Raw genomic sequence first — 18009 nt, forward strand, 5'->3', positions numbered from 1 at the left:
GGTGGTCTCGACAGATGCTTCCAACACGGGCTGGGGTGTGCTGTGTGATGGCAAACCGGCTTTCGGCCTTTGGTCGAAAGAGCAGGGTCGGCTTCACATCAACTGCCTGGAAATGCTGGCAGTATGCTTGGGCCTTCGCACCTTTCTGCCAGACCTAAAGGGACACCACGTGCTATTCCACTCAGACAGCATGAGAGTGGTGTCATATATACAGGTGCATCTCAATAAACTAGAATGTCGTGGAAAAGTTCATTTATTTCAGTAATTCAACTCAATTTGTGAAACTTGTGTATTAAATAAATTCAATGCACACAGACTGAAGTAGTTTAAGTCTTTGGTTCTCTATGGGGTTCAGGTCTGGTGAGTTTGCTGGCCAGTCAAGCACACCAACACCATGGTCATTTAACCAACTTTTGGTGCTTTTGGCAGTGTGGGCAGGTGCCAAATCCTGCTGGAAAATGAAATCAGCATCTTCAAAAAGCTGGTCTTCCCAATTTGAGTTGAATTACTAAAATAAATTAACTTTTCCACGACATTCTAATTTATTGAGATGCACCTGTAAATCGCCAGGGTGGTCTCTCCTCGAAGCGCCTCTTCATTCTGGTAGAGCAACTCTTGGAATGGGCTTAGCTCAACTTGAGTTCGCTGAGAGTACCGCATGCGCCGGGCAGGTTGAACCTAGGAGCAGACATGCTATCTCGGATCAATGTCCCCTCAGAGGAGTGGATGCTCCACCCACATACAGTTCAGAGAATCTGGGAGATCTTCGGCAAGGCAAAGGTCGACCTCTTTGCCTCAGAAGGCAACTCTCACTGCCCAATTTACTTTTCGAAGGACAGGGATGCGTTGGCCCATGACTGGCCCAACCTCCTCCTTTACGCTTTCCCCCCGATCGCCCTAATCCCACAGGTAATCAGGCGAATCAGGGAACAGAAACACAAGGTTCTGTTGGTGGCCCCGCTCTGGAGGACCCAACACTGGACCTGCCCAAGGTGTTGAGGGCTCTGAAAAGCCCTCCCTTTGAGCCGTTACAGTCTGTTGACCTTCGTCCCGTGATGCTAAAAACCACTCTGCTACTGGCGTTAGCATCGGTAAAGCATATGGGAGATCTGCAAGTGCTCTCAGTGAGCCCCACCTGCCTCGAAATCGGGCCCATCGACTCCAAGTTCACCCTGAAGCTGAGGCATGGTTACGCACCTAAAGTGCTCTTGACTCACAGGTAGCACAGGTAATAGCTCTAACAGCGCTTCCTCCGGAGCAGGACCAAGAGCTGAATTTACTCTGCCCAGTCAGGGCATTGAGAATGGATATTGAGCGTTCCGCCCCGTTCAGGCAGTCGGAACAGCTTTTTGTATGTTTTGGTGACTGCACCAAATTGTCTCTGGTCACGAAGCAGAGACTTTCCAAATGGATAATCGACGCTATCGCACTAGAGAATCGCCTCTTCCTTGGCTTGGTCTAGCGGTGTGTCCATTGCATAGATTTGGATGTCCCGGCCTTATAGGCCCGGGTACTTTCTGCATAATCTGACTCACTCTGGCCATACGGCAAAACCAGTTCTTCAGGCGTTTGCCATCTTTACTGTACGCTCTTGGCCCCCACTGGGTGCCGAGGCTGTACAATTTCTCTTGGAACGATTAGTCAGCGCTGGGCCGACCTCTGTGAGTTTGGCCCTATGGCCTCCTGCGGGGCTTCCCTGCAAAATGCTTGGTCCCTCTGGGCCCCATTTGGTGCTTAAGTCAAGTTCAAGTATTAGTCGTTCCTCTAGCATAGCACGGCAGGATTGTACTGGTTCCCCATAGCGTCTTAGCAGACGGATACGGGAGATACGGGAACGAGTACTGCGTTGCTGGCCGTGCTATATAGCTGCACGACTCAGTCGTCGCTTCAGTCGAAGTAACCTGAGGATCCTATATATAGCCAGATGCACCGCCCAGTCTGGCGGGCTTTGTCGCCATAGGCTCATGCAGCTCTGCTGCCGAACCATTGGTTATTTTTTTTAATTCACTGCACGAACCAATGGCCATGCAGTTACACTGCGTTATTGAAAACGCTTCAGTATTCGGAGAAAAAGGAGTTTTCCCCAGTGTGTCTTAGCAGATGCAGTACTCGTTCCCATATCTCAGGGAATCAAGTACTTTTTCATAGACAAAAAAAAAATTGTTTAGGGCAAGTTATTTATTTTTCATTGGCTCAAGTTATAAAATATGGATGTGAACCATTACCCTAATTTTTTTTAATTGGATGAATGAAAAAAAAAATTCAATACACATTTAGGGCAGAAATATTAAGAAGGTGAAGAAAATAATCAGAACAAACGCAACAGGGTTTTAGTGCCCTAGGTGTTTGGACCATTACAAAAGGAAAACTGTATAACCCAAATTTAGGTTTTGCTTGGTATTCTGTAGCTCTCTCTCTCACCAACAGATGTCTTCGTTGACCGCTGATTTTGAGACTCAGTGATGGGTGTGGGGGTGGCACAAGCAGCCTGTGCTTATATCCTGAATCGGGCTCTATACTCTGTCCATAATCATGTAGACTGCTTTCAGACAGGAGCCAGCCTCATCCTCACACAGATCTCAGACCGTATGAGGAGTAGGGATGGCCGGGGGACGCAGAGGACTGGTGGCCCCTCAGAACACTTTTCTGGAGAATATAGTCCGTCGCTCTAATGGTGAGAAAAGCCTTTCACAATTTCTTACTGGTGTAATAATTTATTCTGCAACATTACTGTCAGCTCACTCCACGTGCTTTAGCTGTGCTTTTGGAGTTTATCATAATCACATTTATAATCGTTCAGTTCTCTAGGTTTCATAAATCAGTTTATACTGTTGTATTGCAATGATTTATTTCATATCTTTTATATGGCATTTCATGCATTAAATGATCTGTTCATTAAGACTACTGTGCTTCTGTATGTGTATATATATATATATATATATATATATATATATATATATATATATTACGTTTTATAAATATGTACCAATTTTATATTTTATATGGCGTATATATTTGTATGCAGTTTTAAGATTTAGGGTTGATTAATTTCGGAATAAAGAAAAAGTCAGAATCCTTTCAACAAGTTTTTTGAAAAGGTGCTTGTTCTTGCTGTAACTCACTTTTTCCTTTCAACTTTTCAGTTTGGACATATTCTCATAGACAGACAGGTATATACTAGCTGATGTTTTAATGTGATTCAGTCCCATCCATCCCTATGTAGTTCTGCTTCTGTTCATCATTGTTTGCTTAAACATCTGTAGTTTTTAGATCTAGATCAGTAGAAGTGATTTCTGTTATCTCTTAATTCATTCTCTGCATATTATGTCATTTATGTGTTCAGTTTTCTTGTAGTTTCTTGTAGAGATCTATGCTCTACACTAAAGACTGATAATGCTGTAAAAATATAAGCTACTTCTATAAGCATGCCTGCTGGTGAAATCACATTATAGGGCAATATACCCTGGGTTAAAATAATCCTGTTTGATCTTGCTTTACACTGTTCATACAGTCCTTGGTAGATTTCACACTGTACACTTGTAAACCCTATTACTTATTAAACCCTATTATTATTCTAATTAGCAACATAATTGATTGTTGAATCGGTTTCAATAATATCTTTATAATGCCAGTAAAAAAAAAAATAAAAAAAAAACTGTCTGTCGCTGTTCATTTTTTCCTCATGTCTTGAAACTAAACACTAAATGAAACATTGTGGCTATAGAAAGCCCATGGATATTTAATTAGTTTGTTTATGATGGGCTGTCTGTTGGTAAACAACAACATATAGCTCTGGATTGTTTCATTTTTCACTGTATTTGGTGACGCAGTTCGGGCGTCAAATTTAGGGTTATGAAATGTTGTTAAAATCAGAGCTTTAAGGTGCTCTAAACAATTATTAAAAAAGAAGGAAAAAAAATCAGATATCATAGGTATTCTAAGAAAGTGGTTCCAAAATGTTTTTATCAGCCATATAGACAAATTATTACATACCATACATTTTCTTCTTTAATGAATTGTCCAATGTCAAAGGCTTTATAAATATTTAAAAGGAATGTTCACACTGGACATGTAGTATTTAAAAAAATCAGGATTACAACTAAATTGAATGGACGCATTTTCAAAATCAAGTCAAATAAAATGTAGGTTTAGTAAACCCTCTGGAAAATACTTTCTCAGAAGCTCTCAGAAATACTCACTGTTTGACTGGTTTCCCTTCAGCAGCTGGTAAATGCTGTAACTACAAGATAATGATGGAAATACTGTATGTCATTATAATATAGCGGTAAGGATTTATACTTTATCCCTTTCTGCTACCTGTCATCAGAGCTCAGAATAATTGATAGCTGAAGGTTTTGTGACTGTGCACTTCTTGTGGTGCCATCAGCCAATCAGAATGGTCATGACTGTCATGATGGTAGTTAGTTTTTCTTACTTGTATCAGAATTAAGTCTTGAGACACCTTTTATTATTGCTGAAACAACATATTCTAATCACAATATGAAAAAAAAATGTTTCATTACTTCCTGGCAGACACCAATTTTGTTTTGGGGAATGCCCAAATTGTGGATTGGCCTGTTGTCTACAGCAATGATGGATTCTGCAAGCTGTCTGGATACCATCGTGCTGAAGTCATGCAGAAGAGCAGCACATGCAGGTTCATCCCTGTTTTTCTTGTTTATAATTAAACTGTACCTATGTTATATCAGTGTCAATGAACAAATCAGGACCCCTAAACCATGTAAAGCAGACTCATTGCATCCTCAAGCTATTAAATCAGGGATTTGCTGGTGTCTCCCATATGAAAAGGCAACATGGCTCACAGCTTGAGTTTTTGGGTTAGTATTGTTATAGAGATTGTTGGTTATGTATGCCTCTCTATCCTTCTCTCAGCTTCATGTATGGGGACCTCACTGACAAAGAAACCTGCAAGAAAGTCCACCAGACCTTTGAGAACTACGAGATGAACTCCTTTGAAATACTCATGTACAAGAAGAACAGTGAGCTGACTATTTGCAATAATTTGAAAAAGGGTCATGCTTATCACATCTATCAAGTGATTAAAAAATTTATGATATTGCAGGGATGCCAGTGTGGTTCTTCATCAAAATTGCTCCCATCCGAAACGAACAGGACAAAGTTGTCCTTTTCCTCTGTACCTTCAGTGATATTACTGCATTCAAGCAGCCTATTGAAGATGACTCATCTAAAGGTTTGATTTGACACATTTCACGTCACCCCAGATGTTTCATTCCATGTTAATTGCATCAGAATAGTGAAAGTTGTTCTCTGAGTGTCTGGGAGTTTGGTGGATTTATTCAGGAAGTTGTTTCCACTGCTGGAATGTACACTCTCAGAAAAAAAGGGGTGGCACCTTTTCAAAAGGTAAACCTTTACACCTAAAGAGTCCATATTGGTACCTTAAAGGTACATATTAGTACCTAAAGTTTATAGAACCTAAATGTTACAAAAGAAACCTCCATTATATAATGCTGATTTAATAAACACTCTTTACATTTCACCTTTATTTCTCTCTATTAATTAAGGCTGGGGTAAGTTTGCTCGTCTGACACGAGCGTTGACCAGCAGCCGTGGTGTTTTACAGCAGCTGGCTCCGACTGTCCACAAGGGCGAGAATGTCCACAAGCACTCCCGTCTGGCCGAGGTAAATATAGATGTTTGTGATTGCTGCTGTGAATGTGTGTGTGGCTACATGTGTGTCTATTTGTTCAAGCACTTTCATCAAAGGAGCACTCTATCCATTTATACCTGAGCACTCTTGGCCAAGAGTGTGTGCTGCAATCCCAAAAGCCCCTCTGCTGTCCTGAGATAAATCTCCAACATGTGCGGCTGTTGTTCACATAACACACTCGTCATGAACGTCCCCCCTTAGTTTCTACATTGGCTCCAAAACCCTTTCTGAGCACATTCTGATTCTGAGAAAACAGCGGATAACATCATAATGGTTTGATAAGAAGATACAGCCTCCTATGTTTGTAGCGAGTCAAGTGCTCAGTTACAGTATGTGGCAGTGAATGTGGCAAGATCGTAGGTTTTATCCCAAGGGTACGAATCCTTCTGTGTAGCTGCTGGACTGATCGTGACTTGCATGAGGAATGCTTATGAAGCAGTTGTGCTTTAGTTACAGAGTAACAAGACATACTGTTACATGTTGTTTACGTGTATGCATAATGCCGTATTGCCTAGCATACTACTATTATTACCTACAGCATACTACAAGACAAATGATAGTGGCTCTGCACACTAGAATATGGGGTGAATTCACAAAACCACTGCACCACTTCTGCATGCAGTAATTCAACACAAAACTAAAAGTATACGGTTACACTTTACTTGAAGGGGTGTGCATAAGACTGACATGACACCTACATAATCATGACATGACACATGTCATGAATATGAAGGTTTTTTATGCATGTTTATGACAACTGTCATTAAGTGTCATTCACTCAGTTATGTCATTTTTAATGCAAAGATGACATTGTTTGAGATGTCTTTGTTATGGTCTATGGTTAGGGGTAAGGGTAGGGGTAGGATTAGGTCAAATAATGTCATATTTGTATTAAAAATTACATAACTGAGCGAATGACACAATGACAGTTGTCATAAACATGCATAAAACCTCCTTCATATTCATGACATGTGTTATGTCATGATTATGAAGGTGCCATGTCAGTCTTATGCACACCCCTTCAAGTAAAGTGTTACCAAGTATACTCTAGTTTTGAAGCAAACGCTTAGTGGATCCATACAGTTGAACACATCTTTTCACAGTATACTTCATTTGATAGCATGCATTTGTTCAGGCACTCGACACATGCACACTGGGAAGTGTTATCTTTGTTCTGTTTCCGTGCTATTTATCTTCATAAGATATCCCAGTAAAGTACACCAGATCATGTTAGTCTGCTGTAACCTCCATGACCTAGCAAGATGAATGCCCAATAGAAAATGAACAGAACGATATTGGTAATCATGTTTTACAGCAATGTTAATATCAGTTTTAATGAGTTGTTGAGTCATCAATGTCCCAGTGTTCAAGAGTGCTGATTTGCGGCATAGGGAACTAAGGATTGGAATGAGACACAGCATTAGTGAATTCCCCACTCAGTTTCTTGTTTCGTTTTTTTTCAGTGTGTTGAACACTTAAGTTAGGTGTGGCGATTACAAGATTATTCTCATTGCCAACTGTATCTGTGTTCTCAAAATTATCTTCTTGTGCATACTCACATTCTGAGTATGCATAAGTCATAAGTCTCATTCTTCATCTTCTTCAGTTTTATGTTTTTATTAGATTTTAAGAAAGCCTTAATTTGGGACAAGGATTGAACACATTATATACACAAAAGATTGAAAAGTAGCAAAAATAATGATGAAGTCATAGTAAAAGCTGTAATGTGTCCTTCATACCTGTTAGTTTTAATAAAAATCAACCCCTGGGACATATAAATGCTCATAGCTGCACTGTTAAAATTTTTAGTGTGAAATTACAGTATATTCCAGGTTAATAATTGCATTACTTTCACAGTAATTTCACAGTGGCACTTCTCTTGCATCTAACTGCACTCTCAGAAATTTATTGTAAGCATCATGCTGTGTTTCTACAGTGCAGATGTACTCTGAAGGTTCCCAGCATGCAATGCAACATCAATAAATCATGCTGTAGTTTTTTAATTCTTGTTGGTTTTATTTGTGCTACTGAACTTGTTTTTGGTTCACTTTTAGCAGTTTGTGTTGTTGGTTTATTCTGTAATGTCGGTTTATGCTGTAAGTGTCGTTTTTATTTGTTGAGTGTTATTATTGTTGTGTTTTGTGTGTCGAGTATTGGTGATGTCACATCTCCGATTATGTCAGTTTCTCAGCATCCACAAACAGCTATGAATATGAAATAAGTTATTGATTAATCTTCATGCTCAAATATTACTAAAATAAAATCATGTTTATGCTAAGAGTAATTTAACTATCTTAAAGTCAGACAATTAACTTATTTCATATTCTAGCTTGTCATAATGTTAACAAATGTTTTCATTTGTCACACTTCTGACATGACTAGAGAAGAAATTTGAATATGAATATAAAGGTCAAAGAGCCCAAACTAATGAGATCACCAATCACTATTATGGTGACTTCATAACAAGTACAGTAGTAAACAACTAAATTTCTCACAGATGCAGTTAAAGACAACTTTATAATGTGAAATTCACAGTAAATCAAGAGCAGTACATAACTGATGTTAGCATCATTCTGCTGTTCATTCACAGTCATTTGTAAGAAAATTACCCAGCATATATTGTAATTTATTTTAAAATAATACTCTTTAATCTTGGCAATTTTTTTTTTTACAGTGCATGCTGTCATTGTCACAAATGTGTGGAAATTGTCATGTCCAATTTACTCATGGTTTCTGACAGTCTCTCTCTCTGTGGAAGTGTAGAAATTTGTGTTCAAATACATCAGGATGCAAATTGTTGAAAGACGAAATGCTCTCCTGCTGTCTCCATAATGTTCAGAACTTCTGTTCAGACAGTTCTCCTCTGTCTTCTTCTTATTACCCATAAGGTATTGCAGCTAGGCTGTGACATCCTCCCGCAGTACAAACAAGAGGCTCCGAAAACACCTCCTCACATCATCCTGCACTACTGCACCTTCAAAACTACCTGGGACTGGGTGATTCTCATCCTCACTTTCTACACGGCCATCATGGTCCCCTACAACGTGTCCTTCAAGACCAAGCAAAACAACGTCACCTGGCTGGTAGTGGACAGTATTGTGGATGTGATTTTCCTGGTAGACATTGTGCTCAACTTCCACACCACCTTTGTTGGACCTGCTGGGGAGGTGATTTCAGACCCAAAGCTCATCCGGATGAACTACGTGAAGACCTGGTTCGTCATTGACCTCCTCTCCTGTCTTCCTTATGATGTAATTAACGCCTTTGAAAACGTTGACGAGGTGAGTGTTCTTTGGGAATTCTCCACTGTTTGAACACTGTCAAAAGAAATTAGCCAAAAATGTACCCAGCTTGTCAATGGGTTAATACCTTTAAATCTACCCCTAAAAGGTAAATTTTGCAGCTCTAAAAGACAATAGTGTCATTATATTTAGCTCAAGTCAATTAGTTCAGAGCTGCTTCAGCTCAGATAAAAAAAGTGTGAAGTTCACCAATTTGAAAGTTTTTTGTTGTTGTTGACTTGACAGTATTTGTTGTGCGATACGACCAAAATCTTTACCATGATATACACTATTTTTGACCAAAACCTTTACCAACATTTTCGACTACAGTAAGGAACGGCATCACAATATAGCATTCTACCTGAAATCAGAGACGTTAACCATTGATGTTAAAAACTGAAACGAAAACTGTATCCTGTATTTCTTAACAATGTTGTTTAAATTTGAAAAATGTTCAACCTTTTGATAGCTGGCTATTTTTTAATTAAGACAAATTATTGTATCGTCACTGATGCTTTTGGAGAATTGTTAACTCCCACTTAAAACAATAATTACCACTATCTAAATGCCTAGTTTTGAACGCTCAGGCATGTCATTTTTAGACTTTTTTGAGAATCAATCATATTTTCATCAACACTTTTTGAGCACCGATTAGCCTACTTTTGGTTATACCTCAGCCCACCAACATTTAAACAGTCCTTAGTGTTTCTATGTCACTGACTTTAGGTTTTTGGCCACTATTCTTCTTCTCTAATGAAGTCTTGCCATGCTTAAAAGCTGTTTGCTCTTTTTGGAAGTCTGACAAGTCATCCATTTCACCCATAGCTTGTACTAAACACTGCTGAATGCAACTTATACTACAATTATATACAATGTTTACTAGATCTAAATCAGGATCACTCACATCATTGTTATATATCATAATGTCATAACTGGCTCTATTGTAAAGCACTAAGGCATTAGAGACATATACGTTTGACATTCTGTATGACATTCTGTTTGACTTGACATATTAGTATCCGGAGTAGCAAGTCACTAATATGAACCTTTTAGGGGTAAATGGGATACAAAGACTCACTGAAGCTATTCCCCCAGTAACAAGCTGTTGTACCCCTAAAGGCTTTCCTCTGAGAGTGTAAAGTTTAGCAAGGCAGCTGTGCTTAAAAAAAAAACAGGAATTTTGAAGTGGTGTTTGCAAGCTGTGTCAGTCTCAATCTTTCTGCTGAAATTGCATTATCACCTCACAGTCAGTCTTGATGGCTTTGCCTCACTGAAGCGACGTTTTCAGGATTGATTTCTCCTAGCATGCCAGGTATTTCCCTCGGGACATCTGTGAATGAAGCTGGCAGTGATTTTCTGTGAGTAATATTGCAACATCATGCATAGATTCTTTAAATTGCTGTGGTTTACCGCAGAAAGAAACTGCCACAGGAGACACAGGCTTTACACCTTTACAATATATTATTTTTAAATATATTATAAAAAATATACAAAAATGGCAAAAAATTTATGTAAATATATTTTCTACCAATATATTTTCAACATTTTTTGTTTAATTTCGAAAATATATTTTAAATATACTGTACTGTATTTTTAAATACATTTAAAAATATATTTTGACCTCTATATATTTCAGTCCAAGAAAATGCATTTTCTTGCCCCAGAAATACATTTAGAAATATATTTTTGTATATGAAGATTGAAACTAAATATATTTCCTATTTCAAAAACAAATTTCATTTTAAATATATTTTGGCCACAAAATTTTTTTTTTTTTTTTTTGCCAAATGGGGTGTGTTTCCTGTAAGACTGTAGTGGAAATATGCCAAATGTAGGAGCCACGTAGATGAATAATTAATGTTGGAATCGAACTATGGAAATTTACATTCTCTGAATACTGGAAAAGGAAACAGACTCTCATAATCTTGTTGTGTTCACTCTGTACAAACAGCACTTTAAAGACACCAGGATGTTGGAACAGGACACTCTTGCACTGACAGCTGTATATTGTAAAACGTCTCAGTGCCCCAAACATTGCGTTTTAAATAGTGGAATAGTCTACTAGTCTATAAATAAGTAAAGCTTTTTAGAAGGCACAGTGGGTGACAGGTTGGATTTTAGGTATTAAATATCAAACTAGCAGCTTTAATACAGATCTTTGCTACTTATTTTACTTATCAGAAGTATTCTTGGGTGAAACTAAATACTCAGTGAGAAAAAAGGGTGGACTTGTTTGTATTTTTTTTAAATCTGAAACTGTATTGGAAAATGAAATATATATATATATATATATATATAATTTTTTTTTTTTTTTCACATGACAATAGAACCATAACTGAACATAAGCTTGCAGCCAGTTATGGAGAGGATGCACATTTTGTTACAGGAATCATCTTCAGAACACAAATGAAGATATATTTAATAATCTCTCATCATTTGTGTCAATCCAATTAGTCCATGTAACCAAAATTTCCAAGCTTCAAAAAGTACAAGACATTGTAAAAGTAATCCATAAAAAGAGCAGTTTAATATAAGTCCTCTGAAGAGACACGTCGCTTTATAAGAACAGATTTAATAGATTTTTTTTTCACATATGTAACGAATCAGCTCATGAGGATATATGAATAATTAATCATAACTAGTTATAATTAATTATGAATATTTAGATCCGCTGTAGATATTTAGCTGAAACGTTGATCAACACACCATGCATGCTTCAAAAGTTTTTTTTTCTTAAAACATATGATAATATTATTATAGTACATTTTACAAGAAAATACTTTTACTGCTTAATACTTTTACAGTCATTCTTCTTCAAACTTTCACATTTAAATAAATGTGGTACTTGATTTTTTGAGTTAGTTGTGAAAATGAAAGCTATTAAATTTTTGGGCCAGATATACTGTACCATCATTGGCTAATCCAGTGGTGTGAGTTTAGGGTGGGCCAACTTGTTTGGCCAATGACAGATGAGGAAAGTGTTTGGGGCCTCTGGTAACACATAATATATTCAAATTAGCTATAGGCTAATTGCATGAAGCATTAACAAGATTTATAAAAAAAAACTAGTTACACTTAATATTGATAGTCCACTTTAGATATTTTACTAACTAGAAGTAACTTTGTAACTACATGGCAACTAGCAGTCATTAGAGTATTAGCAGACTGTCAGCTTAATATCTGCTAACACTTTATTTTGACGCTCCACCAACAGACATTCTACACAGCAAAATCCCCAGAGTTAAAGGGGTCATATGATGCTTTTTTAAAGATCATTATTTTGTGTATTTGGTGTAACAGAATATGTTGGCATGCTTTAATGTTCAAAAAACACATTATTTTTCAAATACTTTACATTATTGTAGGTCCTCTATGCCCCGCCTCTCTCAAACGCTTTATTTTCTACAACGTCCCTCCTTCCGACAAGCGCAGTCTGCTCTGATTGGCCAGCTGACCAAGTGCATTGTGATTGGCCGAACACCGCAAGCACTCGTCAGAAATGTAATGCCCCTTACCATAATCGCGAGTTTCGTCTTTCAAAATTAATGTAAAGACAGAGCCCGAAAGGGGAACAGAGTCGCGTGACAGACACAGTGATGAAGCTGGTATGTGTTTGTGATGTGTCATAAAATGCATTGCTGTTCTGTTGTAAGTAATCTTAAAGATTCCTAAATGCATCTACTTTCGGAAGGCCAAATAAAGTGCTTTTGCTTTCGCCTAGAAACACACAGCATCTCCCTGACATGGCTGCTTCAACACTAACTGTGGTTACTGAAACCACGCCTTCTTTCTTTGCGTGCACATTATGCAAATATTTCCACATAGTGAGGTGATATGTGGGGGCGTGTTTGAACGAGCCGTTTTAGGGGGGCGTGGCAGTCTTAATTTTGATGAAGAATATCTCTTTGGTTTTGAGACTTTAGTCTTTGCAACTTCAGGGATCTTATCTATGCACAATCAGCTTGTAACACTCCAAAGAGAAAGGAAAACTTGAAATCGCATCATATGACCCCTTTAAATCACTTCTGCTCAAAGTATGTTTGGTCCCACTCTACGCAGTGCTGATTGAGCATTAGTGGTGAACCCCTGCTGTTAACAAGCAGAATCATTGAAGAAAAGAGAAAAACAAGAACTAAAACTGACTGAAATCAACTGAAATAAAATAACTGAAATGAAACATCAGTATCTTAAAATTCTCAATAAGAGCCTCCATAGATATATGACAGAAATAAAGTCAGTCTGGTTAGTAATGCATGAAGCTGGTAATGCTTTTTGTGGAATTGTTTAATCGTCCTCTGCTGAGATCTCGAGAGATTTAAGATTTCATCTAATGCTGGCCACATACTTGATGATTTTAAGCCAGATTTGGACCCTTGAATAATCGGAAGGGGGTGCCCTTATTTGAGGCTTGTCGCAAACGATTTTTGTCCAAACAATCCTCTGTTTTTCACTGTACAACAGATCGTGTGCCAGGACAGGCAGCTGACAATGCTGATTGTCCTCCATGTGTTTTTCTTCTCTTGTCACGTTTGATCTTGCGAGTCTCCGTGATATCTTGTGCTACTGTGAAATCATTCCTACAATCAACAAGTGTGTTCTCTTGCAGTCTGGTCGAATCATCTAGTGTGTGCGTTTAGAGGATTACAAGGCTAAAAATGGGTTGAAACTGTCTTCGTGTCCGTGGTTTCCCATGGTTTTAAAATTGGTTAAGATTTGAAAATTGTCTAGTGTGACCCAGGCCTAAGGCTGTGGCTGAAGTCAGTTGTAGTTCTTGTGTTTCTCTTTTCTTCAGTGATTTTGCTTGTTAACAACAGGGGTTCACCACTAATGCTCAATCATCACTTAATTAGTCACTTAATTATCTCATTAACTTTAACTCTGCTTCAGTGTTACTTTAACTAACACTATGTAAGAGTGGTACCAAATGTTCTCTGAGCAGAGTTGATTTGAATATTACAAAGACAATTTTTTTTCTTTAAAATAAAGTGCACAGATGTATCAAACACACTAAGAGCAGGAACTGGTAGTAAAAAGGGGAAGTCGTGGCCTAATGGTTAGAGAGTCGGACTCGTAACCCAAGGGATTGTAGGTAGGGATTGTAGTCTCGTACCGGCAGGGATTGTAGGTGGGGGGAGTGAATGTACAGCGCACTCTCTCTCACCTTCAATACCATGACAGAGGTGCCCTTGAGCAAGGCACTGAACCCCCAACTGCTCCCTGGGCGCCGCAGCATAAATGGCTGCCCACTGCTCCAGGTGTGTGTGTGTGTGTGTGTGTGTGTGCGTGCGTGCGTGCGTGCGTGCGTGCGTGCGTGCGTGCGCACGCACTTTGGATGGGTTAAATGCTGAGCACTAACTCCTAGTATGGGTCACCATACTTGGCCACATGTCACGTCAAAAAAAAAAAAAACAAGTGTTGGGAATAAATCACCTGTAAAATTACAAATAATTTATACTGTAAGTATTTTGAAACTAAGAGGTGCTTATTCTAATATTACGTGGTATGTATGGCCTAAACGACAATCTTATGTTTGGGAATGATTTAGAAATAAGATATATACTTTTTATAATTTTATATTGGTATTTTATTATAGGCTTATAGGTATTTTTTAACCATGGGGTACACATTATATTATTAAAGGATGGACATGATGGAGATTATTGAACAACAAAACTGGACATCTAGTGAAATGAGTTAATGAGTTTCTGCTATGATTTATAATTCACGAGTCTACTTACCTTATGAAAGCTTATTCATCGATCTCAGCAACTTCACACCAGCAACATCTCAACACCACTATCACCAAATAACTTTGCATGATCAAGGTTCAATGTAGCTTAAAACAAGCTTACCTCTTTCCAGCTGTTCGCAGAAAAAATGCATGATACAACATTTGTATTTCAGTGGATGTATACTGTGGTGTTTTTATAGCAAAAAAACAAATGTAGAGGGTTTAATTTGGCCATCGAACAATTAAATTAAAACTAGTGCAATATTTTTCTCTGTAATTACTGTGCAAATATACACTTGTTCTGTGTTTGTCCAACTTGTTCCTCCCTTGTTCCATGTAGTTACAGGGTAAATACAACATCTGCGGGCTGTAAATTAAAGTGGTGCTTTGTTTACCTCATGAACAGTTAATGTTCTCCCATTGTGCAATTAAAGTACAGTATGTGCAATAACCTTATACTTATTTATCACCCTAAACCCTAGTACATCCCTAGAACTTATTTGATTTTATTCTATTCCTATTCCATCTATAGCACACCTGTACATACAATTTATTCTTTTTTTGTGGTTTATATTTATGCAGGTCTATTTTATTCACATCTCATTTTTATTATCTGTGTGTTGCTGTCTCGGTGTACTGGAAGCTTGTGATACTATAACAAATTCCTTGTATGTGCAAACATACTTGGCAATAAAGCTCTTTCTGATTCTGATTCTTTCTAGTTACAGGATAAATACAACATTTGCGGGCTGTAAATTAAAGTGGTGCTTTGTTCCCCAAATACTTTTGAAAAGCTTGTTTAAGAATAAATAGATTTTGTTCAATTTGTTCATGTTTTTCACCCGCTGACGAAGTTAAACTATTATGGCCAAACCGTCACGCCAATAAACACACAGTAATAAACACTGAAAGTCAAGATTAAATTGTGTATTATAGCGAACTGACAGGATTCCACGTCTTTGATTTACCGTTTTGATTCACGTCCTCAAGCACCGTTTTGACTAACGTTAGTTCAGTTACCGGTTTTACCGCTCATCAGTCGCTGCTCAATGTTGTGAGAACATACTCGGACAAAACCCTCCAGTTTTAAAAGAACACATTCCAGTCAGTTTCAAAAATCTCTCTCCTCTTCATTTTGGTTTGTTTTCTTGTATTTTCTACACATATTCCTGTCATGAGCGCCACAAACACAGATAGACTCGTCTCATGCACCATTCTAGCTATTTCCAGTTCGTGCTCACCACATTCACTGCTGCAGTTTTAAAGGAACACACACCAGACAGTTTCAAAGTTGTCCCTCGTCTGCACTTCGATTAGTTTTCTCCTATTTTCCACATGTCCCCATCTTAAGCACCGCAGTCATGGATTTTGTCGCACACAGACCACTGTTGCCAACTCTCGCAAGACAAATAAGCAACCGCTGCTTCAAAAACAAGCCCAAAACAAGCCCAATTTTTAAAAATGACCATTCTAGCTATTTCCAGTTCGTGCTCACCACATTCACTGCTGCAGTTTTAAAGGAACACACACCAGACAGTTTCAAAGTTGTCCCTCGTCTGCACTTCGATTAGTTTTCTCCTATTTTCCACATGTCCCCATCTTAAGCACCGCAGTCATGGATTTTGTCGCACACAGACCACTGTTGCCAACTCTCGCAAGACAAATAAGCAACCGCTGCTTCAAAAACAAGCCCAAAACAAGCCCAATTTTTAAAAATGATTTATCATCAATTACAGTGGTGTGAAAATGTGTTGGCCCCCTTCCTGGTTTTTTATTTTTTTGCATGTTTGTCACACTTTAATGTTTCAGATCATCAAACAAATTTAAATATTAGTCAAATATAACACAAGAGAACACAACAAGCAGTTTTTAAATGAAGGTTTTTATTATTAAGGGAAAACAAAATCCAAAACTATATGGCCCTGTGTGAAAAAGTGTTTGCCCCCTAAACCTAATAACTGGTTGGGCCACTCTTAGCAGCAACAACTGCAATCAAGTGTTTGCCATAACTTGCAATTAGTCTGTTACAGAGCTGTGGAGGAATTTTGGTCCACTCATCTACGCAGTATTGTTGTAATTCAGCCACATTGGAGGGTTTTCGAGCATGAACCGTCTTTTTAAGGTCATGCCACAGCATCTCAATAGGATTCAGGTCAGGAGCAACATATTAAACTGAAACCACTCTTTTATCTGAAAAGCAAAAACAAGCTATTTGACAAAAATCAGCAAACTGCAACAACAATGGAACCAAAATTCATCTCCAATCACCTGTGTGCAGAATAGGATTGGAGAGATGGAAAAGGAGAAAAACACAAGAGCTTCAAAGGGGAGCTGTAACGTAGCCACATATTTATAGCCTTCTAAAATATAGGCTATTCGAACCATATTTGCTCTTAGTATTAGTAGGCTACAGGACTACTTGTTTTTTATTACAGCCCGTGATAATTAATACATTACAAAAACATTGTAAAAATAAAAAAATAGGCTAAAAGAAAGTCATCCCACTCCTCTACGTCTACTTCTGCCTTCGCTTGGATTACAGCATCACGGCACGCGTCTTCTTTTTTGAACGTGATTTTCTCCAATGAGGGGGCGGAATATTTGGCAAATTACACTGCAGCACTTATATTATTGCAATGGTTGGCTATTAACTGCGAGAAGACAGAGTGTCATTTAATGCATTGGAGAATACGGTGAACATAAATAAAGAAACGAAGTTGCTTGTCAGATTTCCATAACAAGCAACCATATTTTTTAAAATAAGCCCAAAAACCGCAACCCGTGACCTGGGATTTTTTTCACGCAACTTTACAAAAAAAGAAGCCCAAAGTCATGTATAAGACTTGGCAAATATGACACAGACCCGTTCACGTTTGAACTCACGTGACTTGCTGCATGCTCTCATTCACGTCCTCCACATTCATAACCCAGCAACGTCGGGTTACTTATTACTGATATCAACCCAAATTGGGTCAAATCAAGCCAGTTTCCTAACCCAACAGTCTCATCCGAGCGTTTGAATTGAAACAATTACCAACGTGTTTTATATGTGTAGGCTATAAAACTACACAGTGAATGTTTTCGGTTGCAAATATAAGATTGTTGTTAGGTCATACATACCACATAATATTAGAATAGGTATCACTTAGTTTCAAAATACTTACAGTAGAAATAATTTGTAATCTTACAGATTATTACTCCTTTATTCCCCAAACTTCACATATTGTTCCCTTATAACTACATGGAGGTACTGAATAGGTACACTGTAATTACAAAAAAGTTATGCTGTAAATTCTGTTTACTTA

General features: G+C 38.0%; 1 protein-coding gene across 1 annotated transcript in view; it reads left to right on the forward strand.

Moving 5' to 3' along the window:
• The first annotated feature begins 2601 nt into the window (after positions 1 to 2601).
• kcnh1b (potassium voltage-gated channel, subfamily H (eag-related), member 1b) overlaps positions 2602 to 18009 on the forward strand; it is a 112446-nt gene continuing 97038 nt past the window's right edge. The window contains exons 1-6 of the mRNA XM_016256774.1: positions 2602 to 2674; positions 4534 to 4657; positions 4894 to 5000; positions 5084 to 5212; positions 5547 to 5665; positions 8581 to 8973. Of these exons, the coding sequence (XP_016112260.1) occupies positions 2602 to 2674; positions 4534 to 4657; positions 4894 to 5000; positions 5084 to 5212; positions 5547 to 5665; positions 8581 to 8973 (945 nt within the window). The remainder of the gene's footprint in view (positions 2675 to 4533; positions 4658 to 4893; positions 5001 to 5083; positions 5213 to 5546; positions 5666 to 8580; positions 8974 to 18009) is intronic.

Source organism: Sinocyclocheilus grahami, unplaced genomic scaffold, assembly GCF_001515645.1.
Source record: "Sinocyclocheilus grahami isolate Dianchi unplaced genomic scaffold, SAMN03320097.WGS_v1.1 scaffold1474.1, whole genome shotgun sequence".
NCBI classification, from domain to species: domain Eukaryota; kingdom Metazoa; phylum Chordata; class Actinopteri; order Cypriniformes; family Cyprinidae; genus Sinocyclocheilus; species Sinocyclocheilus grahami.